The sequence below is a fragment of the Prunus dulcis genome, chromosome 5 (assembly GCF_902201215.1).
Source record: "Prunus dulcis chromosome 5, ALMONDv2, whole genome shotgun sequence".
Classification (NCBI taxonomy): Eukaryota; Viridiplantae; Streptophyta; class Magnoliopsida; order Rosales; family Rosaceae; genus Prunus; species Prunus dulcis.
Window position 1 is genome coordinate 8,750,638 of NC_047654.1, and position 23,744 is coordinate 8,774,381.

General features: G+C 37.0%; 2 protein-coding genes across 2 annotated transcripts; both read right to left on the reverse strand.

The window, feature by feature from the left end:
- Positions 1-3,754: 3,754 nt before the first annotated feature.
- LOC117627718 (transcription factor TCP9-like) lies at positions 3,755-5,241 on the reverse strand. Its single transcript, XM_034359926.1, has one exon. The coding sequence runs from the start codon at positions 4,955-4,957 to the stop codon at positions 3,836-3,838; it is 1,122 nt and encodes a 373-aa protein (XP_034215817.1). The 5' UTR covers positions 4,958-5,241; the 3' UTR covers positions 3,755-3,835.
- Positions 5,242-7,019: 1,778 nt separating this feature from the next.
- LOC117627094 (hydroxymethylglutaryl-CoA synthase) lies at positions 7,020-11,974 on the reverse strand. The gene is made up of 12 exons (XM_034359004.1): positions 11,555-11,974; positions 10,526-10,632; positions 10,106-10,238; positions 9,516-9,659; positions 9,147-9,305; positions 8,898-8,971; positions 8,721-8,796; positions 8,549-8,604; positions 8,352-8,439; positions 8,115-8,255; positions 7,882-8,031; positions 7,020-7,469 (listed from the first exon to the last, which is right to left on the reverse strand). The coding sequence occupies exons 1-12, from the start codon at positions 11,615-11,617 to the stop codon at positions 7,251-7,253; spliced, it is 1,410 nt and encodes a 469-aa protein (XP_034214895.1). The 5' UTR covers positions 11,618-11,974; the 3' UTR covers positions 7,020-7,250.
- Between the last annotated feature and the right edge of the window lie 11,770 nt (positions 11,975-23,744).

Below are 23,744 nucleotides of genomic sequence, written 5' to 3' on the forward strand. Positions count from 1 at the left end.
TTCTCAAAGAGAAATTGAGCCAAGAAGAAGCTTGTCAACTAGCCTTCTCACTTCCTTGATCAAGCCTGATAGGACACTTAGTGCTTATGAATACTCCTTGCTTTCCATCAAAAGAGATGCAAGCCTGGCCTCCACTCGCTGTCGAAGGAAAGTTCGCTTCTCAAGGAAATCTGAAGATCAGATGTGCCTGATCCTCTGCTTGATTTTCTTTACTAAGAAGATCCGTCAGATTTGTGATAGCCTCTTCCTTTATCAATCATGAGAAATGGCTTTCAAGAATGCGATAAAGAATAGAAATGGCTTCAGATGGCCTCTAAAGCATGAGCAATCGAATCAGTAGTTGCTGGGAGATATGATGAAGACATTGTCAATGCTTTTCTCGTCGTTTATATTAAGGTAGATTTAAAATTACCGACGTAGATTATTTTGTTAAACGAGAATGACGTCGATATATTTATATTTTTCGTCGTTGTACATTAATTTAATACGGCGATATTTTGTATTTTAAAGCCGTGGATTTGTTTGTAATTATACGGCGTCTTATACGAAAACCTCGTCGTGTTATTTTATGAGCAAAAACGGCGGCTTTTATTGAAATCGTCGTCTTTACTTTCTACGTCGGTCGATTCATAACTTCTGCCGTTCTTTGTTGGCTTTGATTTTACACTGCGGAAATCTGTTTCAAATAGACATCGGTTGTTTATTTAGGTACGTCGTTGTTTTTGAACAGCCATTTGAATCTCCAATTTTTAGTTGTCTAAGGTGGTATTACACGACGGTGTTTCTAGAACCGTCGTCTTTTTAAAAACCACGACGGTTTTCACTTAGACCGTCGTTGTTTTCTGGTCATCTTTTTCACTTTTTGTAGTAGTGCAAGTGCTCTTTGTAGCATTGAATGGTGTGTTGAGGCAACAGAAAAGCCTCCCTGAGGCCGATCTCCCATGTACACAATTTGAACCTATACACAAATAAATACGAACTTCATCAGAAAATAAATAAAAATGCAGTTCCAATTCTCAAATTAAAAATAATTTGTGTACCTTTCTCTCTTGGCCATGGCAAGCTACCACAAATGCTGCAAGCAACAAAGCATATGGAAGAAAATGCAGCATTGCCTTGGCCATTTGGTGCCAACTAACTCAATGTGTACAAAGTTGATATGTTTGATAAGATCCAATTAGTTTGGTATTTATATAAGCAAAAACATTTGAAGATTGTAATGTCCATAGGCGGCAGATTCCCCTTGTACATACAGCTCAGTTAGCGCAGGCAAGTTCTTGCTGGTTCTGTTCTTGACAGTGTTGCCAAACGACGGTTAAAACAACAATGTTTGAGGAAGCACATTTGCCTTGCATTGCAGCTCACAAAGTACCCTTCAACAAGCACATTAATTTATAAGGTACGCTTCAACTAGCATTGTCCTGTTAAGATTGTTGTCACTTGGTCATAAAGAATGACATACAGATGCTTTCATAAAGAATAGCAACTTGGATTATTGTATACTTTTCCTTTTTCTTTAGCTATTTGACAATGAAGATTTGTAGGGATCTAAGAAAAGTTATCTTGATCATATCCAATGTGAGACATGGAGTCATCACAACTTCTCAACCTTTTGAAGGAGGAAAACTTTGCCCCCTTTCACGACACAAATGTCTCAAAAATGTTACATCATGTAAGTGACATACGAGCCATATTTGAAACATCGTGTTTCATAAAATGAATATAGACAAGTTTTTCTCCTTTAGAATAGGGTGTAGACAATTTTTTGTCCTTTAGAATATGGATCAATCATACTAACATGAAAAAGAGTAGTTTGGATTAGTGTGAACACATGAGTGCCACGATTTGGCATGATAAATTTTTTAACTTGTATTGTATGAAGAAACTGTCTTTTTCATTTTCTACAAGATTGATTATATTGTAATTGAATTTGAATCAACATACCATACCATAACGCACATCAAATTTATTATTTTTTAAATAAAATAATAAAGGCTTATTTATGTACATGCCTCCGGTGCTTTCAAAGTTTTCTCATATTACCACATGTTCTTTGAAACGTCTCAAAATACCCCATACACTTTTTAAAGATGTCTCTCGTTACCTGTTTCATCAGTATTAAGAGACATTCCGTTACTTGGTTTGGGCCCCACTTCTTTTCAATCACTTAACATTGGAGGATAAGGGTTATTCAGTTTCAAAAAAAGGGGTATTTGGGTGAGAAGGGGAAATTTGGAGAAGAAGGCTAGGGCTTATGAAAATTTGAGGTGGGGTTCGGATTTTGGGAGAATATGGAGAAGAAATCACGGGTTTATAAAACTCTGAGGTGAAGTTCGAAATCGGGAGAATCTGGAGTAAAAGATTAGGGTTTATGAATCTCTGAGTGGAGTTCGGATTTCGTAAAGGGGTAAGGGGGTTGCACGATTTGGGGGAAAAGGGGGAATGGGGATTTCAGATTTGGAGGTTCAGCTGGTTATTTTCTGTGTGAATACTGATTGAATTGAAGAATAGGTGGAAACAGGAGAAGCAAGGCATGCCCAATGGTGTCATTGTGGGAAGTTAGCACGAATGCAGACTTTGTGGACCACTTCAAACCCAAGGCGGAAATTTCTAGTTTGCCCAAAATCTTTTTGAATGATTTAAGTGTTGTGAAATTATAAATTCTGCAATTTGTTAGTTTTATAAGACTTTAATGGTGAGTTCTCCAAGTCAGTCATTTATTTGCATGTATTTAAATTTGCTTAAATTATTTTTCAATAGTGAGTTCTCCAAGCATCAATGATCAGCATTAAGCCACGTGTGCGTGCGAAGACTCATCTTCAATCAAACGTTAAAAACAAATAAAATATTGAGATGGGCCACCAGATATGAGAACCGTCCATGGTAGACGTACAGCGGGCGGGGCCACAAGAATATGGAGCCCAATCTTTTCTTGTGCCTTCCCATCTCGATCGGAGCAACTAACCCAACTTGGGGACTGGGGAGTGCAAATGTGGGCCCAATCCAAACATCAAATCCCCCCAAGTGTTAGCAGGTGGACCCCACAATCTCCACCACATCTCTCGGTGCACGCGACCTCATCGCCCAGCCATTGACAGCTTCAACGATGGCCCACCCTCCACGGGGAGGGATCACATCTTTCCCGTTGATGCCCCCACACTCATCAACGCCCCCACAACGAGCGTGGCTTCCACGTCCGAAACAGAAACGCGTTGACGAGGGAAGTACTGCTGTCGTCGTTTTGAAGAGGGTGGGAGATGCGAGGGTTTGGATAAACTACGGGTTTGGGCCCACCATTTCTACGTGGACCACACCACACACAAACACAGCCCCACCCAGCCAGCCAGGCTGAACGAACTCCCTGCCTACTCCGAAGTTCCGAACACGTAACACGTGTGACCTTTACTCACACTTGTGCGTACGGTCCGACCCGGAAACAAAAGGTACCCGAAAAAGAGTTCACACACAGTTAGCTTCCACCACCTCCGCCAGTAGACTAGTACACTCTCCAACGCCATTTATTTGCATGAAGATAATTTTATCATGCATTATTTCATTATTTGGTTTTTATAAAAATTATTTAATCTATAAAAAAAAAGAGTTATGAGCATGGTGGATTGGGTTGAGGCATACAAGTTTTGAGAGAGGAAATCAGAACCAATTAAACGAAAATTGACAGAGCAAAAGAACAAAAACCCAATTATAATTTTTTTGTTTTTCCATATTCTTTTTTATTTTGAATTTGCAGCAGCTCTGATCAAATTCGGAACACTAAGAAAAAGCTTGCTAAACTCACTTCACTCACTCACTCTCTCATGGCAGTTCAGTTTTGCAATCACTGGGTTTGATGTTGATGAGTTGTTGGCGGGCCGACGGGTCGACCCATGAACTGCAACTCCTGCTTGTCGTAAATTTCAAGAGAAAAATCTCTCAGCATCTGAGCCTTGCTCGCGCCACTCCCGCTACCGTTACTGTTGTTACTCGACGAGCTCACGCTCGGCGCCATTGTCGTCGACGACCTCTTCGCCGCCCTCGGCCCCACCGTGCTCGTACTCGCCGCCGAGTTTGACAGAGCCGGCGACGGAGCCCGAACCTCCACTCCTCCTCCGTTATTCGCCACAAAACTCGATATGGGCCGGGTAGCCCCAGCCAAGTTGAAAACCGGCGTCACCGTCGGCGACAGGGCCCATATCTGCGGTTGTGGGCCGGATGGTCCCGCACCCGAGCCCACCGGTCCCATCCAGAACGCATTCGCTGGGACCATCAGTCCGGCGCCGCCGACGGCCCAGACCGGAACCAGGCCTTGTGGTGCCGCGGGCCCTACCGGAGCCAGACCCGACGACTGCGAAACGGAGTCGTTCTTCACGTCCACGAACTCGGAATTCGAGGGGCGTTTTCGTTTCTTGGTCGTGGAGGAAGGCGAGGAGTTGTCGTCGGCCGAAGTGGAGGCCGTGGTGGGGATCTTGAGGGTCCCACCGACGGAGACGGCGATGGCGGGAACGGTGCCGGTGCCGGTGGCCTCGATGATGGCTTGCTCGGCGTGTTCGAGGAGCCACCGGACGGTTTCGCCGTCGGACTTGTGACCCAGTTCCCGGGTCAGCTGGAAGATCCGGGCCGCGCACGTGGCGGGTATTCTGATCCTACGCCCGCGTCCCTCGACTTTCGTGTGGCGGTCCTTGGTAGAGGCCCGTCGGGTCGGGTTGGAAACGGGTACAGCCACGGACATGGGCATTTGCATCGCCACCGGAACCATGCCGATGGAGTGAGCCTGCGGCGGAGGGTCGGAGTCAATGGGCTCCTCCTTCAGCTGCTGAAACGCCGTCGTCTCGCCGAAGTTGGGCTGCGTCGAAACGACCCCGTTTCCGTTGTTGTTGTTGTTGTCTTCGGGGTCGCCGGTGCTGGTGCTGAGATCGGAGGTGCCTCCGTCGTCGTCTTGATCCTCCAAATACGACGTCATTTTCGGAGACCAAAAACAACAAAACGAAAAGAGAGTCAGTGACGCAGATGGGTTTTCGGTTCGAAGGGGGAGAAGAATTGGACCGTTTCGTTCGAGAGAATCTGCGGGAAAATGATTAAGGTTTTGATCAGCTTCGTGTGTTTTGGAGAGACGAAGTGAAAGTCGAAGGCTTTATCTCCATAATCCATAGACGGGACGGGAGAGAAGGAAGCATGAAGAAATGAAACTGTGAAAATATAGTAATATAACGGAAAGAGAGAAATTAAAAGGAAAAAAAAGAAAAAAAAAGAATTGGGGATGAAATAACAAATAACAATAAGGGAGCCCCACTGCCCCACTATTTGGAATTTTACGAGCACAATGAGATCATGATGATCGTAGGGTGGAGGATGGGGCCACGTTTGAGGGACCTATTTGGGTGGGCCACGGCTAATGACGTGTTCCAATCGGTGGTGGTGGACCACTGAGGCCTCAGCCAATCGGATCAAAGAGATGGGAGTCACTCAGAAAGGTCTGGAAAAATGCTTCAGTGGATTTCAGTGGTGATCGGTTGGCACTTGGCAATTTGGCCGCATCGCCCCATTTACTGTTCTCCATCACCCAAATACAAAGCCTAAAGTCCTCCTTGCCTTTTTAAAATTTTCCTTTTGAGCCAAACCAATGTTAGAAGGAACATAATTAATTTCAACAAAATAATAAAAACGAACACAATTAAATATTTTTATTATTATTCATCAATGGAAAGTTGAACTCCAACTAAGACATCCTTTTAACATTAGAAATCATAAACCAGCTTCTCTAAATGTCAAAACGATAAACCAACTTCTCTAAACATTAGAACGATAAATATCAGTAAATTAAAAGTTAATTGGCGCATAATAATTTAGAGATACGATACTTATCGGAAAATAAATCACTCCATATTTTTTATTATTTATAAAAACTATAATTTAAATTCCAACTCGTGTATACCATGTCAGCATTACCAACTCCAACTTAAATATGTTATTTGAGTCACAAAATATGTTAGACCTATTCTTTGGCAAGATGGAGTAGCGGTCGAATGGGTAGAGCCAAAAGTGGGATTTTATTTATTGACCGTTAAATCTGTTTGAGTGACCGTGTTGACTTGCCGGCAAGGAGTAAAGTTGATGAGCTCTCTTTTTATCCCCCACACCTAGTTAACATTGTTTTCGGTGATTAATACGCTAATTACATTTCTTACCCGTTTTAGCAGCTCACAACGCCATCATAAATTCATAATTTTCCCAGAATGGAGCATATTCATAAGCTAATTGTGCACAAATCTCAATTATGCAATCCAATTATCCAGATTCCAGGGAATATTCGTGTGGTTGGTTCCCTTCTCAGCGTCACCATCCCAACCTTGGGCTCTAGCAGTCTATTGACATTAAAATGTCATTTTGTAAGCTTTAGACACAGTGATATTTGACCACACTGCCACGGCTTTGACTGGCCTCATCATATTTGTCTTGTCCCATACCCTTCCGTTCTCACAAGTTACAAACACAATCCGCAAAAAGTAAGGTGCTCTAGTAGAAAGCCCTTTAGCTTCACAAAATCGACTCCTCAAAAGTTGAGAATTTCATTAGCGTCAGTTGTTCACACGTGAGTGAGTTTACCTGTCACAAGATATATCCCATCACTGTTACATAAAAACTTTTCTACCACAATACATTAACATGCATCAACAGCTAAGAGCCGACTCATAGCCGACCCTCTCACACATAGACAACAATACATTAACATGCATCAACAACTAAGAGCCAACCCATAGCCGACCCTCTCACACATAGACAACTGACTCCAGCATCGCTCTAGGTAAGCTGGTTGTATGTATGTATATCAAGACTCTCAAAACTCTCAACCCTAGACCATAACTCGTAATCATTATGAAACAGTGGACTTTTCATCAGACTCGGTGTCAGCCCTCTCCCATTTCAGAGATGGGCTTATGTCAATTACTTTGACTCTGGTACAATCTGATCATCATGGGTGATGGGGGATGATGATGCTCAGTTTGCTCACAACACTTTCTTGGTTTTTAACAATCGCGAAACTAATTTTTATTGAACAATTTATTATCAAAAAGAAAAAATAATAATAATAACAATTTTAACCTGTCAACACTTGCTGCGAAACAAACTATTTGCTTTTAACGTACAAACTTAATGGAAGCCGGAGATGTAAGATGTTCTGCTTTACGAGTTACAACTGACATCTAATAACATAAATGCCTACTTCTTGGCATTTACAGACTTGGATATGTTCATCAGTGACCGTTGGCAACCACACCATTCTCATTGGAGGTGATGGCGGCAGTACTGCCTCCTTCCTTCTTGGCGTAGAATCTACGGTACTTAGAGTCAACTTCAGTAAGATAGTATGTGCCTGGAAGTAGAAGGCTAATGTCCTGGTTTGTCACAAAGTCTTTGCCTCCATACCTATGCTCCATGATCTTCATAACTTCAACAAACTTCTCGGGAGGGAACTGCATCAAAGACACATGTAGAATAAATAAATTGCATCCCAGAGTCTATCATGTGATGAATTTGCGTGAAGCCCCAGAGGTATTATGCATTGCATCATCATGATATGCATCTCTCTTCAACCCTGATTTTACCTCCACTACGATATTACCACTTATACCCAGGCAAGGTGATGAAGCAAGCTAAAGGTTCAGGGCAACGGAAAAATGATCTCCGTGTTCCCAAGGATTTTAAATTTTAATATAGCAATTTCAGAACCAAAGTAGCAAGTTGTATAATTTATTGGAATCACATTGTAAATCCGGATTATGATTTAAGGAGGCAAGCATTTATTTGAGAGCAAGCAAGTTTGTTCGTCTCTGAATGATATGTCATGAAACTATGCTTAAGGAAAAGGGATGAAGAAACAAGTACCTCATGTCTTGACTTCAACTTTTCTCCAACATTCAACACTGCTGCAATGTTCTCCAAGCTAAAGGGATGTTGACCGGCATTGAGGCGCAACGAGAACATAGTAGCAGTTGAGCCACTTCCATAAGAGAAGAGTATCACCCGCTTGCCATCCTGTTATCAAATACAATTTATGAGACCATATATTTTCAGGTGAAGAAGTCGAGCCTTTTGGATAAGAAATTTAGGGCACTTACCAATGAGCTGTGCTTATTATGGAGGAGCGATACAAATGCCGCATAAAGAGATGCAGTGTACATGTTCCCAACTTGCTTTGGTACCAAAGTTGTTGGTTGCACCTTAGCGTCATATAGGGGCTTTGCAACTTGCTGGGATACCTGTATTTAAATATATTAAATAAAGATCATCAGCAAGAATTTAAAAACTATGCTAGCAGTTAGTTTGGTAGCTCTATAAGAAGGTTTTAACTATACCTTTTCAAGATCCCGGCTTTGGTAGCTCTCATCACCAGGGAGGCTCGCAAATGGGGCCAGCTTTTCTTTAGCGGCCTCATCAATGGAGCTGTGTATGGAAGGAAATGAAATAAATCACCAAGCAAACATATATTAAGAATAAATTTCCAGAAGTAAGGCATTGTGATTTTTAAAGAGATCAAGGAAAAACAAGAAACCTGGCATTCCTCACGGAGTCATTGAATACCAAACGAGCAAAGCTTTTTTGTACAAGCTGCAATAAGTCAAAGAAAAAATTGTTATTTTAATGGAAAAGTAAACATTCAAGATTTCAATTGTAAACCAGAAAGAGGGATCAGTTGCAATATCTGAAGTCCTAAGAAACTATACCTTGTTATAAGGAGAATGAAATACGAAATACTCAGCATCAGCCAGAGAAAATTGTTTGCCTTCCAATTTCTCATACCTATAGAAGGCAAGAAAACAATTAGACAATTGCATAGGGACAAATAATAGAAAACACAATGAAACAAATTAGAATCAATTCAGTATTTAATAGGAACTCACTTTTTACATAATTCCTTGTAGCAAGAATCGAGAGCCTTCAGATAACATGTTTGAGAAAGTTTTCCATCAACAACCTGCAAATATGAAAATTTTATGATTATACAGTGATAAGAAAGAAAAGTAAGGCATCACTCAAATTTAAATATCGCTAGCCCTAACTCAATTTGGATCCTAAGAAACAATCAGGAAAAAGAAAATAAAAAGCAACATATGACTCATGTATATGTCAAAAATACTAGCAAGGATTACCGGATATTCACTAGCAAGGTCGGGTTTGTAAAAATCATAGACGTGAGCCATATGACTTCCCCTAATTTTGCTTTCAAAAGCAATAGGAGCATCAGGTCCAATCAGCAAAGCAATAGCAGCTGCTCCACCAGTTGGTCGGGCCGGTCCTTCTGCATAGACCTGATAGATAACACCTCCAATAAGATAAATAGAATAAAAACTGACATAAATGGCTGTCTAACTCTGATGTTGAAGTGAATCAGTATCTTGATTTGTTTTGCACATACAACATGAGTTTGACTATCAAAATTAAGAAAACAGAATTGCATCCTTGATTCAGAAGTATTTGCTGTTATTGACATTAGCCCAAGGTAATGTAAATGTTCATACCGCACTGTCAGTGCACACGACAAGCCCATAGCGTCCATCCCACGAGCTACTCTCCACCCAATTCACACAGTTGAATAAAGCTGCAGTACCCCCATAGCATGCATTAGTTGAGTCGACACCTTCAATGTCAGTATTTCCATGTTTCTGCATGTTTAACATGAGAAAGAACGTGACAAAAAATTTCATGGACATCAGCTCAAGATAAGGCATAAAATAGCATACCAAACAAAACTCTTATTGAAAGCAGAATAATGACAGAACATACAGGTAAACCTAAAAGGTGGTGAAAAACAAGCATTGCAATTTGAACCAGGAGCCAAAAACAACCCAAGCTAGTTATAAGTTGTTTTGGCCAACTATGCCTTTCACCACTTGATAAAACCAATTTTTGCCTCATAACATATCTCAGTTTCCATATACTAAAAGGGTTGACATATTTTGAGCCAACATTAACTGTTCGAATAATGTTTATCACTTGTACCTCATCTGACATTCTAGTCCTCTAACATATTTAACTTTTCACTCATCATACTCCATCCACAGAAAAACAGAATCAAGACAAAATGTATCTAAAATCACAAGGACAATACCTCAAAAACTGTCATCAGGAAGGTCTTAATAGATTTGCTTTTGTCTATGACAGTTTCGCTGCCTACTTCCAGCCGACCAATTTGTTTTGGATCAATCCCATATTTCTCAAGAAGGGAGGTAACCACTGTCAAACTGAAAATTCAAACCAAAAGTTAATGAGTATAGAGTCTCAACAAGATGCTCCCTGGAAAGGAATTGACAGCAATTATGATCATCATGTCCAAACTGGGTTAGAAGGTTCCCATTGTTAATGCAGATTTTCATTTTGAATCATCAGCTTTCCATGGTTGAAGTCAAACACTTTTCGTATCGGTATGCTCTTAAAACCTTCTAATTAATACTAAATGAAATGGCAATGAGGGGAGTAATACAATGTGTTAAGTTACAAAAATATTGATGATCGGATGTAGAACTAGTACCTCATGGAGATGACATCTTCCACCTCTGAACAAAATGCCATGCAATCTTGTCCAAGTCCGATAGTGTACTTTCCTTTGCTTGCACCATCGTGAGCCTCCAAGGCTTCCTATTTTTCATAAAGAATGAAAAAGTTGATTAGTTAATGGAAATCTAACTAGTTTGGTTTACAAGACTTCATGATGCACATATATTGAACACTGCAGGGAATTGTAGCTTGGAGCAAGATAAGCTTCTAACACCCAACTGCTCCTTGTGTTTGCGTATGTTGGCAACTGAGATACATGTTCAAATACTTTCTGGAAATTCAAACCCAGAAAGAAAAATCTCTCACTTGAAGTTTATATCTTTTTTTTCCAGAAAAAGCATGGACATATCTAGCCCTTTTCCTTTTCTTTGTTGGTTAGTGCATGAGAAAATTCATTAGTATATATTTTTTCCTTTGGTTCAGAAATTAGTAGAATTAGATAGTCTACAAAGTAGCCTCTGTTTCCAATCAGAGCACACAAATGTATAGTCACACTGCCTATAAGTCAAACTTTGAACAACAAACAAAGCTAAGAAACATTATGCAGATCATCAACATACAGTTAAGTTCTTAAATGAAAAGAAGAATTTAAACACAGTGTAATTTTTGTCCTCCAATTCCAGATCAAAATGTCTAATGATAATACTTCACACGTTAACAGAAAAAGAAAAACGGGTCCAGAATACTTTGAAATTAACTCTAAGAAGATCATCAAATTTTCTAGTAGTTCAGAATCGTTTTTTCTTTTTTTCAAAAAAAATAAAACAACTACTTAACCAGCTGAGCTCTTTTCTCTCTCTTTCTTTTTTCCTGATCAACAAAAACAAGCGAAAAACAAATCCGAAACGATTTTTTATTTCCATTTCCTCATTTTCTCACTTCTCCAAGCAACGAAAACAGAAATTCCACAAATAAAATATATATATATATATAAATTGAAAATTTTGAAAAAATAAAAATTGAAAAGAAAAACGAAAATATAGTGTGCGCGAGGGATCGTCACCTGCTGAATACAGGTAGGAGGGAAGTAGATATCGGCGGCGAGAATTCCAACGTTCTTGGCCATTTCTTTCTCCGGTGCTTCTTCTTCTTCTTCTTCCTCGCGAGTCACTTCAAATGCAATCCCTCACCAAAATATCTGGGAGATCCCAAAATGCCTTCCCCTGTCTCTAGCTGTTGGTCAAGCTGAGCTTAGGAAGAGAACGAGAGCGAGAAATGGGAGTCTCGCACAGAATCCAAGGAATTCTCAGAAAGAGGGAGAGAGAGATGTGTGGAGGAGTGGAGGTGCTTTACGTTTGGGAGGCTTCGCTGGGTATATATAGGGAAGAGACCTCGCTCTCTCGCTCTCTCGCTCTCTCGCTCTCTCTCTTCAGAGTTGCCAAAATGCAGACTTCGTGAGCTTCGTGCACATTTGATGAGATGGAGGGCGCCTTCTATCTTTGACCGCCAACTTTCGTTAAATTTACTCCCCTTGCCCCTATGTCACGATGACAAACGGCATCCCACGCTGGTTTTTTATTTTGTTAATTTACAAGGCCACCTCAAATCATTTCTCACCCAAAAAGGCTTTTTTTTCTTTTTTCTTTTTAAAAAAATACAAAGTAACTCATATGCAGATAATCACTTTTTTAAAAATAAAAAGGGGGATTAACCCCTAAACACATAAAAATTAAATGATAAAGACCGTACGAGTTTTAGAAACTCTTAATAAATCATCATCAAAGATAGCATTAACTTGGCTAGGAATCTGATCAAGCACTTGAGTTACAAATTTTTTATTATTTTATTTTTAACAAATTGAGACGAGCTGTAAAGAGTAACTCCAACAATTTAGAGTATTTACCTCTGCCAATGAAGTCAAGTGTCCTGCCAGGAAGGCTGCTAGACTATCACCAATCTTTTGTAACTTTCTTCCAACTTATTTTCAATTTCAACATTTTTTCTTTGGTTTTTTAAAGACAACTGTAACTTCTAAATATAGCCAAAGTTGAGAATAATGGGAAGAAATGTTCCAACATTGTTAATATTATAAAAATAGCCATTGCTAGTTGTCAATGTCATGACCTAGCCTCAACCAAATGGAGACTCCTTAAAAGCACATTAAATACCAATGGGTGACATGTAGTGTCGTGTGTTTGTAATACATATTTGCTCATTACTTTAACCTAAAGCGTATGATTATAATTTTTAAAAAAACTTGATATGTATTTGTGGGTATAATTATGGTTTCACAAATACAAAGTAAAGAGTTAACTATAATTATGCGTATAAATATGTGTCAAATATTGAAAATAATGATGTAAGTACGTCTTAAGTTAAAATGGTTAGCACAAAATATTCTCATGTTTTCAGGCTTCAAACCAACTAATTACATCTATGTTCTGTTGCAACTCTTGCAATGAATGAATAAGCTCCAATAGTGCATCAAGTAATGACTTTTTCATAGTTTTATTCTCTATTTGTTTATGAAAATAACCTGTCTTCTTTCCTTTGATTAATAAATCCCTTCTTTCACAAATTGAAAACCATATTGAAGTTTGTCTTTAAAAAATTAGGCAACTACTTCACACACCTACGTGATCACACCCAACTTTGAGCCCATTAAGTTGCCCCCCTCTATTTTCCTCTTCCTTTTTCAGAAAAACATCTATGTACAGTACTTGGAATGCCATGCTAAATTAATCATGCGCTGCTATGTGAGAAAGTTAAAAAACATGTAGTGTCTGATTGGCTTGAAATACCGCTAGTCGCTGACATCTCAAGTGCATGGAAATTCTTCTCCCTCTTTTAAGTTGGTTTTATGGTTTATGGAAAACTAGAGTGTGTGTAAGATATAAGGAGACAATGCAAATCAAGGACAATAATGTAGACATCGGACCTGAAAGAGTAATGCTAATAACTTTTTAACCAGCGGTACATTGTCTATATAGCTTAGGTTTAGCCTGTACCATGCCATACCCGTTACGATTACATCATTTTGTTTGTTTAGTATTTGTGCCAACTAGACTTATTGTACACCTGGACTTCCATGTCACCAACTCGTCCCATTGGACACCTGGACTTCCACGTCACCAATCATGCTATCAACCTCTAGTATTCGTTACATTGTAGGAAGGGTTTGGTGGACAAAATTACCCTTGTGTCCCTTAGTGTTTTTTGATTTTGTGTGTGAAGATTTATTTGATTTTTTCATTGACTCACATGTGGCCAGCCAAACTCTTTGTGCCTGACACCTCTGACCGTGGACAGAGACACTCTCAAGTCTCAACCACCCCTCTGGATTCCCTGGACCGTCGGATTGTGATTCCCCGCAACAACATGCACTCTTTGCACAAGTAAACTCTTTTGGGCGATTTGTGTAATTATAAATTAATAATCCTAAATTCCAATCAAATACATCATACATGGTATGGTGGTCCCCACAAAGTTGTGATTAATTTACATTATTAAATCTGAATGGGTCTCCGCCGTTGATCTTGTTGGTTGTCCACGTACTAAATATAATAATATCTTTTGCGCGTGGCCTACTGCGATTTTTGTGCAATAAACACAAGTGTTTGGTTAGACAACCAAATTTGACTTTTGTAAATTTATAATGTGCAAGAAAGAAGAGGGATTTGCCAATTTCAACTTTCTCTTTTATTTATTTTTAAATTAGTTTTTGCCCCAATAACAGTAAAATATAATAAAATTTTGTGACAAACTCATTTGCCTTATTACCTAATTCTCAAAATTATTAGAAGATTTTGTTCCTCTCCCATCATCTTTTGGAGTATACTTTTCTCTTTATCAAGATATCTAGTTCTTCAATTTCGGCAAGTTTATCGGGAAGCAAACTTTGTACCAGATACTTTGGCAATGCTAGGTCATGATTAGACCCAACTTTCCATTTGGTTCTCTAATTTTTCTTTTTCAGGTAGTTTGTAAAGTTTTATATAATCTTGGAAGTTTAGGAATTCGATATGAATTCTTTGTTTTAAATTTTTTTAGTTATTTTTAAATTCCAAATAAACTAGTTCCTTATTCGTGGGAATATCATGATGTGATTTACTTGGCTTTGCAACCGCGGGACAGAGACTTTGTGCCAATTTGTACGTCCTCCTTGGGTCATGGCCAATAATCCACCGTTGGATGAGTAAAAAGGGATTAATTATCGGGTGGGGCCGTCCCCATAGTAGTTGGACTAGGCATCAGAGCACGTGGGTGTGCAGATAAGTGACCCGCTGTCGTACCACGTTTTTATTATTCAACACAATATAAACAAACTTATAAATAAAACAGGCTTTTAAAAAAAATTAAAAGTTGTTAAATAATTATATCGAACAAATAAAGACACTGCACACGTGTATTATTATTTGAAAGTCCCTCGTGATCTCTTTATTGAACAAATGGCCACACTAGACATTCAATGAGCTACACCGTCCGTCTAGCTTAATATAAAAAAGTGCCTTGACTTGCACGCTAAATTAGTAGTTTTAAATTCAAACTTTCATAGTATTTTAGTAGTATGTGTATGAGAAACTCTCATCTTCTATAATTTAAACTATTATTTATATTTTAAAAAATAATATTCAATAAGCTATAGTTAGGGATTTATTACAAAAACTTTTTCTCCATAAAAAAAAAAAAAAAGGTCCGACTAAGTTATTTTGGGATCCCGAGCCTCTACATTTAGCATTCGTGCATTTACACGCATTTAAAGGGATGTTAACAATTAGATTGATCTAATGAATTTTAATAAGTCCACATCATCATAATTGTATTATACCAAAACTCACCATTTGCACCTTATTATACTAGCCTCTTTGCATGCGTTTCCGCGCTTACAAGAGGCTTTTTTTAAAGAAAATTTTAAATTTATTTTAGAATTTAAAAAGATAATGGGTAGTTATGTTCCATAAAAAAAAAGATCTATTATCTTATTTTTCTTTTAATTTTAATTTTTTTAATATGAAAAATTGTGAATTTACCATATTATCCTCATTTAATTAATAATTTCAATTTTTAATGTTTGCATTAACTAAAGGCATTTTCTGGTATTTTAAATGTTTCACCATTCTCTATCTTTTGCTATATATATCTTTAAAATTAAAAAATTAAAAACTCCCATCAAACATCAACCACCTTCCTCCCCAACCCAGCGCTTATACTACCCACCAATTGCCGCTACCTCTCACTCTCTTTTCTTCTCTCTCAAACACACCTTCACTAGGTCCTATAGTTGGTAGGCACCTCTAGGATTTTCAATTGCTGTTTAGACAATAATTCCATGTTAGATACTACAATAGGACTATAGATGGCGTAGAGAGAGGTGGTGGCCATGGTGGATAGCAGCAACCGGTGAGAGTGGTTTAGGGTTAGGCCGGGTTGGGGCTGAGTTGGGGGCTGAGACTATTATTTTGTATTTTTAATATTTTATTTCAAAGGTATTAGATACATATAAGGTGTAAAAGAGATGCTGAGATGTGGACTTGTTAAAATTCATTAGATCAATTTAATGGTTAACATCCCTTTAAATACGTGTAAATGCACATATGCTAAATGCAGAGGCTCGGAATCTAGTATTTTTGACAAGACCCGACCCAATTTCCACTTTGGAATTCGAGCCAAGTCCTGTGCGTGTCCGACACCTGGCGAATGTCGGGCACAAAGGACCTTTTTACCCTTCTTGTTTCAAATTCTTTTTTTCTAATTTTCCCTTAGACTTCTGCCGAAAATTCGGCAGAGTCTCCCCTGTATTTTGACCAAACCCAAATTTTTCCACCTGTCAAACAATCAAATAAATCCACACCAACTGCCAGAATATCTCAAATTACAGGTCTCAATTCCAGTTTTCCACTAAAACTAGATATCATAGCATTTTCTAATGTTCACAAAGTTTCAGGGATTTTTCCGCAAAACTTTACCTTATTTGGTGGCGCGGAAGCTAGGGATGGCCCGGTGGTGGGTGCTTGCGCTCATCTATGGCCTGGGGGCGAAAAACAAGTTTAAAATTGTGAGTGGACAAAAATACAGTTCTTAGAAACAAGTTAGAACATAATAACCCCCGTTTTGAAATAGCTAAGGATATAAATCGATAATTTAACTATATTCCAATATAAGAAATTCAATAAGCATGAATAAGTATGCTGATGAATATACTTGCATAACTGATCAAATATAAAGATATCAATGCCTGAGAAATCAGAGAAGCTGGTATAAAATAACTGAAAGTCATAATTAAATAAGAGAAAACTCAAAATCCTTTGAAAATACCACCTATTTGTACCCCTGTCATATCCGTCAATTCTCCTGGGAGGTTTCGGGCGCCACGCAGTCTACCCGAGCCGCAAACTGGCGAAATCAGGGGACTATGATCAGCCTGATCCGCCGGCAGATTCCTCGATGACACCAAGTCAGCTCGAGTCGCTCTGGCAGGATGCAGGGGACCGTAGTCAGCCTGATCCGCAATCTTGGCAGGTCTCGGGGACACAGAGTCAGCCGACCGCAATCCTGGCAGGTCTCAGGACACCAAGTCTGCCGAGCCGCAAATTCTGGCACTCACAGTCCGAGCGTCCCCGAAACTCGTGAGGCAAAGTCAAGTACAGTGACGTAAACTGAAATCGGACTGGATGTCCATAGACATCGGTCCAACTCTAGGTAATCACCAAAGAAAATGGGTACTAGGTGGTTTTAAAATAAATTCCTTTAGAAAAATCTGATTAATAACTGAAATCTCAAATTGTGCTGCTATTTCATCTGCCATAAACCTCAAACTCTGTTTTCTATAACTCTTTAGCATGTGTAAGTAAGCAGCACAAAACTATGGAATTATTTCTGTACTAATCATGCTCGAAAACATAACAAAACTTATTCAGATAAACTCATTTATAAAACTTATTTATATAAAATCACGATAAAATCATTAAGTAAACTCAGTTATATAAATCATTTATATAACTCATTTAGATAAAATCATTTATAAAAGAAAGTCCACTCACAGATGGTCCGAGCTAATTGGACCCTTCGAAGGTCCCTCCTGCGGGTCAACTGGACCTCTGGTGCCTCACTCGAATGATTTGGTGGAGAAACGAAGGAGAAAATCGAGCTGGAAGATCGGTGAAACTCGGGTGAACATCCGTCGGAAATCATGACTTTCCGACCAGCTCCGGGCCGCCCAAGGGTGGAGGTCGGTCGGAAAAGGTAGGGGACTCGATGGCGGTTCCAAAGCCACCGGTCCCGCGGCCATTGGTGCTCGGAGGCGGCGCCAGCAATCTCTGGAAGGAGGCGGCGCCAGCAATCTCTAGAAGGCGGCTGCCCGTTTTTCGCGCAGAGAGAGGGAGCTGCTGGGTTTTATAGATGCAACTTTGAAATATTTACGGTTATGCCACTGAGACTATTTTGACCATAACTCTTTCGTTACAATTCCGATTTAGGTCTACTCCGTGTCTACGGACTCGTTTCGCCGTGCTCTACGCAACGGCGCAAGCGGAATTCCCAAATTCTTTCTCGATCAAAAAGTCAACTTTTTCTCTATTAAAGTATGTGAATGCAAAATTGTCTTTTTGCCAGAAGATATTAATCCTACTTTTTAGATATTTTATTTCTTTTTAGATATTTTGTTTTGGGTTATTACAATTTTGATATGAAAAATAGTAATGTTTCAATGTTGGTTTATAATTTCATAGCTTGAAAGAGTTCATACCATAATTTGCTCAAATTCATCAATATATATTTATCATAAAAACCCATCAATATTAACAACATATTAGTTCATCATCTTAACCATTACCAACACACCAAGTTTCTTTATTTTGTAAATTTGATTCTTCTCCTTCAAATTAATATTTTCTTACCTACAACCTATCGTTTTATTTTCCTATAAATAAAACCCGATTTTTATAAGAAAAACCCGATGACTAGGATCCAACTCATCAAGTTTCCTAAATAAGCTTAATGTGTTAAATGTTATATTTTTTTAAACTCCTATAATACCCTTGATTAAATTTTTAACTTGATTTGTTTAAGAAATTAGCTGCAATTCAATGCTAATTAATTGTGTTTCAATTTTGTATAGATTCCAAGGATTTAATGGGTCAGTTTTTTTCTTATTTAAAAAAAAGTAATTAAAGCTTGGTGTAATTAGTGCCGTATGGTTTGAATATACTCCCTGCTCCTATATATTAAAAAAAGAATATATTCGGTTTTTTTTTCTTTCAAATTTGACCACTTGATCATTTCATATTTTAATTTTCAAATTGAAAGCTTATTTATTTCCTTTTATTTGTACCAATTTCCAAATTCAATAATTGTTATGGTTTGAAATTAATTTGTTTTGTTCAAAGGGCATGTTATTCTCTATTTGACCCCTATGTGTTTAGGTACATGAATTTACCTACATTTTTTCTTAGCAACCTATGCCTTAGGTAGGTAAATTAATATACAACCAACTAAGGTGCTACATTTTTTTTAGCTACCTATGCCTCTAGGTAGGTAAATTAATATACAACAAACTAAGGTGCTACATTTTTTTTTTTTAGCTACCTATGCCTCTAGGTAGGTAAATTAATATACAACAAACAAGGTAAATCCTTATCAAAATTTAAAAAAAAAACTATGGATAAATAAATTACCTATATGCATTTATAGGTATTTTTACCTATGGGTCAATAATATACCTATATTTTCTATAAATTATTGTGTAACTATTTTTAATTTGTGAAAAATGTACGAAAATTTTAATTACAAAGTAACTGACATAGTTTTTTTTTTTTAAAATTTTGGTAAATAATATACCTATATTTTTATACGTATATATTTTTATTTTTATTTTTCATAGGTACATTATTGGATACGTAATTTACAAAAAAAAAAATATTTCCGGTTTCCAATTTGAAGGGGCGATATGTTAGAGGGAATGGCAACCAAAAGAAATGGGGTGATTGATATGCTATTAATAGGGAGTATTAATTATAATTATGGCAGTTAATGAAATGCTTGAAATAAATTATAAATAAAATATGAAGTCTAGTGGCAACGATGTAAAAACATAGGAATATACTATGACCTCTTATATCTTAGTGGTCATTTAAGTTTGAAATTAGATTTTACACATATATTTATAGAATGATGGGTATATGTCTAGGAAATAAAAAATGTAAGGATCTATATTGTACAAGCCTTTTTTTATTTTATGTTTTGGTCAAAAGTCTTCCAATGCTTGTGGTCGTATATGGTGGACTGACAATCACATATACTTCCATGAGAAATGAGATCCCATTGTCTGCAAAAATATGTATACAGATGGATAGATACTTTTGTTTTTTCTTTATTAAAACCTCTAAATTTGACTGAATAAATAATTATGCACGATTCCATCTTTTGCATTTTGTTACTTGGCATATAACCATCAATTTCCATGTATACAATCGACTTTCTTAACATCAATAAGTTGAGTTCACATGTAAAAAGGAAAGTTTGGGCAAATAAAAGAATTTTTTTGTTTGATAGGGACAAGTAAAGGAATTAAATGATGAGAGTCTTATAGCGAATCTCACACAAATCAACGATTTATAAACGTCTACGATCTCATTTAACAAAACTCTTTATTGATAATACAAATTACCGTCATTTTTTGTTTGATCACAAAGTCACAAACTCAATAATCTTTTAAATTTGCATGATATCATTTTTTTTTTTTTCTTGCTTAACATGTACGCCTGTTATATATTGAAACAAAAGAATAATTCAGATGCTCTATTTCAACCTTGTTTAATTAGATCATAGAAAACCAATATTGGCTTGGTGATTATAATTAATGAAGCATGCCAAAGTTGATCAAGTGAAACAAAGAAATGGACATCTTCCACAAGGATCCAAAAAAAAAGGTTTCTGTCTAAGTTGGTGGGTAGGAGGAAATTAATAAGGAACGTAGTCAGAGTGATACTGCTGCTGCTGGGAGTCTGGGACTGGTTCACATACAGTGACGACGTTGACGCAAAACCAAAACGGTTGACTTTAATGATTTGGTTGGTAAAACACGAGAGAGAGAGAGAGAGGGAGAGCTCTAAGTCCACCTTGCATTGCAAGCATATTTGAGAACAGATTGATCGCAAAAGTCATCAAATTAATTGTTTTTTTAATCCAGGTGAAGGCAATGAGTAAGCTGCAATCTCGAGCAAGTAGAGATAATGAAGGCAACTTATTATTCAGTGTTCTTTGTTGTTTGAGAACTAATAAATATAAAATAAATAATAAAAAAATCTTGAAGTATTGGGTCTGATATCTGGCAGGTTAGGCTTGAAGAATAAAACTTGAAAACTTGCACGTTTGAGATGCTTTGACTTCATCAGTGTGATATCATATCATGCTTGAAGGGTAAACAATGGAGGCTGGTCACGACTCAGTGAGTGTAGCTGACTTTAACACTAATTAATCATGTAGTTGGACTGCTACCTTTTTCTTTATTAGTCTGTCATTGGTAATATAATATTAATTCTAAAACGATTTTAGATATATATATATATATATATATATATTTAGAATAATCGATAGTAATTATTGATAATAAAAAAACAAAGTTATTAAGCAATTATGGTGTCGAATATGGGCAATCTTATATAGTAACTAAGCACAACAACAATTTAAATTGATATGAAGATAATCACACACAACATAACCCAGAAAAGACTAAAAGTACATTTTAAGATTTTATTAACCAGTGTGTATCTTAGTGAGTTTATACATAATTAGATGGTTGCTCTATTATTTTAAAGTTGTTAGAAATAATGAACAGAAACTTAAAAAATAAACTGTTTCAATTGCTCTACATGTGATTTTGGGTTCTTAGCTTATAAACAATTGGAAACGCGACAAAAACAAATGCATAATATTGCATATGGCATACCAAAACAAATTTCGACATATATCTTATTATTTAAGGCCATTTGGATACGACTATCTATGCCAGATCTGTCGTTACCCCTGAAAGTTATATAAACTAAATTAGAAATATATTTTGTCGAAAACTATGCGTAATTACTGTTATTATTTTTTGTTTATAGCCACCTAACCCTTACTGAAATCTGGTTTCCAAGTCAAAGCATGCATGCTCTCCACGATTGAGCAAATTCCTTATGAACCATAAGTAATTGCGATGATGAAATTACTTTGTAGACGTCCCAAATGACTGCCCTTTTGTTTTCTTTTTCTTGGAAAGTTAGACTAATGCCACCCGAATTATAGGCTTAGGTGAAACTTTGCGACTCTAAAACCATCTCCAACCATGAGGTTGCAAACAGAAACGGACTCAAGATTTAAAAAGAGCGTGAGTTAAATTTTTCTTATGTATAAATATATTGAAAACTCAGTGGTACCAATAAATTTTATTAAAGACCAACAACAACAACAACAACAACAACAACAAAAAAAAAAACACCAGAGACAAAATGAGCCTTACTCTTCAAAATGTTAGTACATGTAAATAAAAACATACTTAAATAGTTAAATATCTAACCAAAATTCAGAAAATGTCATTAATTGTAAATAAGAAAGTAGGCCTTTATCACATCTTCAATCAACATGTTAGCAACTAATCAATTTATCAAAATCCCTAATTGATAATTTATAGGATTTTATTTGGTTTACCTAGGCTAGGGTATTAATTTAGTCCCCAAAAAAAGGCCCTAATGGGGTTAGTTAATAGGATTTTATTTGGGTTGCCAAGGCTATGATATTAATTTAGTCTGAAAAAACAAAGTTTCTTAGGCTATAGCCTAAATTAGCTTGTTCATGGGACTGTCCCTGGTTAGAGCATCTCCAAGGGAGATGTCAAATGCCAAACATCAAATTTAAATTTGATGGTTGATGTGACAATTTGACATCTTACACAGCTTTACGCTCCACCAAATATGTCAAACTAAATTATTATTTTACTACATTTTAGTGTTGATTTATTTTTAATTAAAAAGAAAAGAAAAGAAATAATAATAAAAATTCATTTGACATCTTGCTTTTGGGATGTCAAAAATAACATCTCAACCTCCAGCCTTCATTCCACATCAGTTTTGACACATTGGTTGGAGTGATGTGAGATGTTATTTCTAGCCGTTAAATATCTATGTGTCACTTTTGACACATCGATTGAAGATGCTCTTAGAAACTGAAAATTTGACATTTGAGGTCAAATTCCATCTCCAACCCATGTAATTTAGGTGAGTGGAAATTTGGGCCAGGCAATATCTTGAGTGAAATTTCAGTCCGAATATTGCATGGACTGGTAATTTTTGTGAAGCCCAATATGCCAGCAATCAAGGCCACATGAAGGAAATGCAGAGCAAGTCCAGCGTGAAAGATTTTTGTCTGCCACTCCTCTCTTTCATTCCAACACATGGAAGGTTCACATTAAAGTTACGTTGGAATCCAACAGCTCCCCTTGAACAACTTGTTCTTTTTTTGCTTTTTGAACCAATGTTTTAATCGTTTTCTAGCTTGATTTTAACTTTAAGTGAAAAAAATACCATGCTTATGAAATTTCAAACATTGCAAATTGTTAATGACATTGATAAGATGATGAAGTTTTACAATAAATTTATCAACTACATTAATCGTCACACATATCTTCTTCTTTTTTTCTTTTTCGAATCACTTTATTGAAGACACAGGAAATCGAATACAGAGCAAAAGAAACAAACTACACCAAATTTATATTTAAAAACAAAGATTATAATCGTCACGCATATCATATATTTGTGAACGTAAAAAATAATTAAATCAACGGCAGTGAGTTGGCTATTCCCTTGGTGCATCAAAATATCATGATTCATGCTGGAGTGTAAAAGTACACAATTCATGAGCCCCACTATAAATATTGGGAGAAAAAGTTTTATGTATCACAAGTTAATATAAATATTTATTTATTTATTTATATGAAACGTCCTTTTCCTAAGATTTTCTTTTTTATTTTATTTTAATTTCTTGAACGTCGTTTTCCTAAGATTAGGTGAGGCCGGAAAGGTCACAATCGTTTCATGGTGATTAATCATAGAAGTCTTTTTATTTATTTTCGTCCAGAAAATAAATCTTAAAAGTCAAAAATAAATTTATGGTGAAAAAGTAATGTGTAAATTCAGGAATTAACTTGACCAAAAATAAAAAAATAAAAAAATTCAGGAATTAAATATGGGTTTCTGAAGTGTCCACGTGTTTTCTCATGC

Coding starts and splice junctions, on each gene's coding strand:
- LOC117627094 (XM_034359004.1), bottom strand. CDS start 11,617: ATGGCCAAGAACGTTGGAATTCTCGCCGCCGATATCTACTTCCCTCCT. Junction 10,239..10,525: donor GAAGATGTCATCTCCATGAG/GTACTAGTTCTA, acceptor TTGAATTTTCAG/TTTGACAGTGGTTACCTCCC. Junction 9,306..9,515: donor TCGTGTGCACTGACAGTGCG/GTATGAACATTT, acceptor GTTATCTATCAG/GTCTATGCAGAAGGACCGGC.
- LOC117627718 (XM_034359926.1), bottom strand. CDS start 4,957: ATGACGTCGTATTTGGAGGATCAAGACGACGACGGAGGCACCTCCGAT.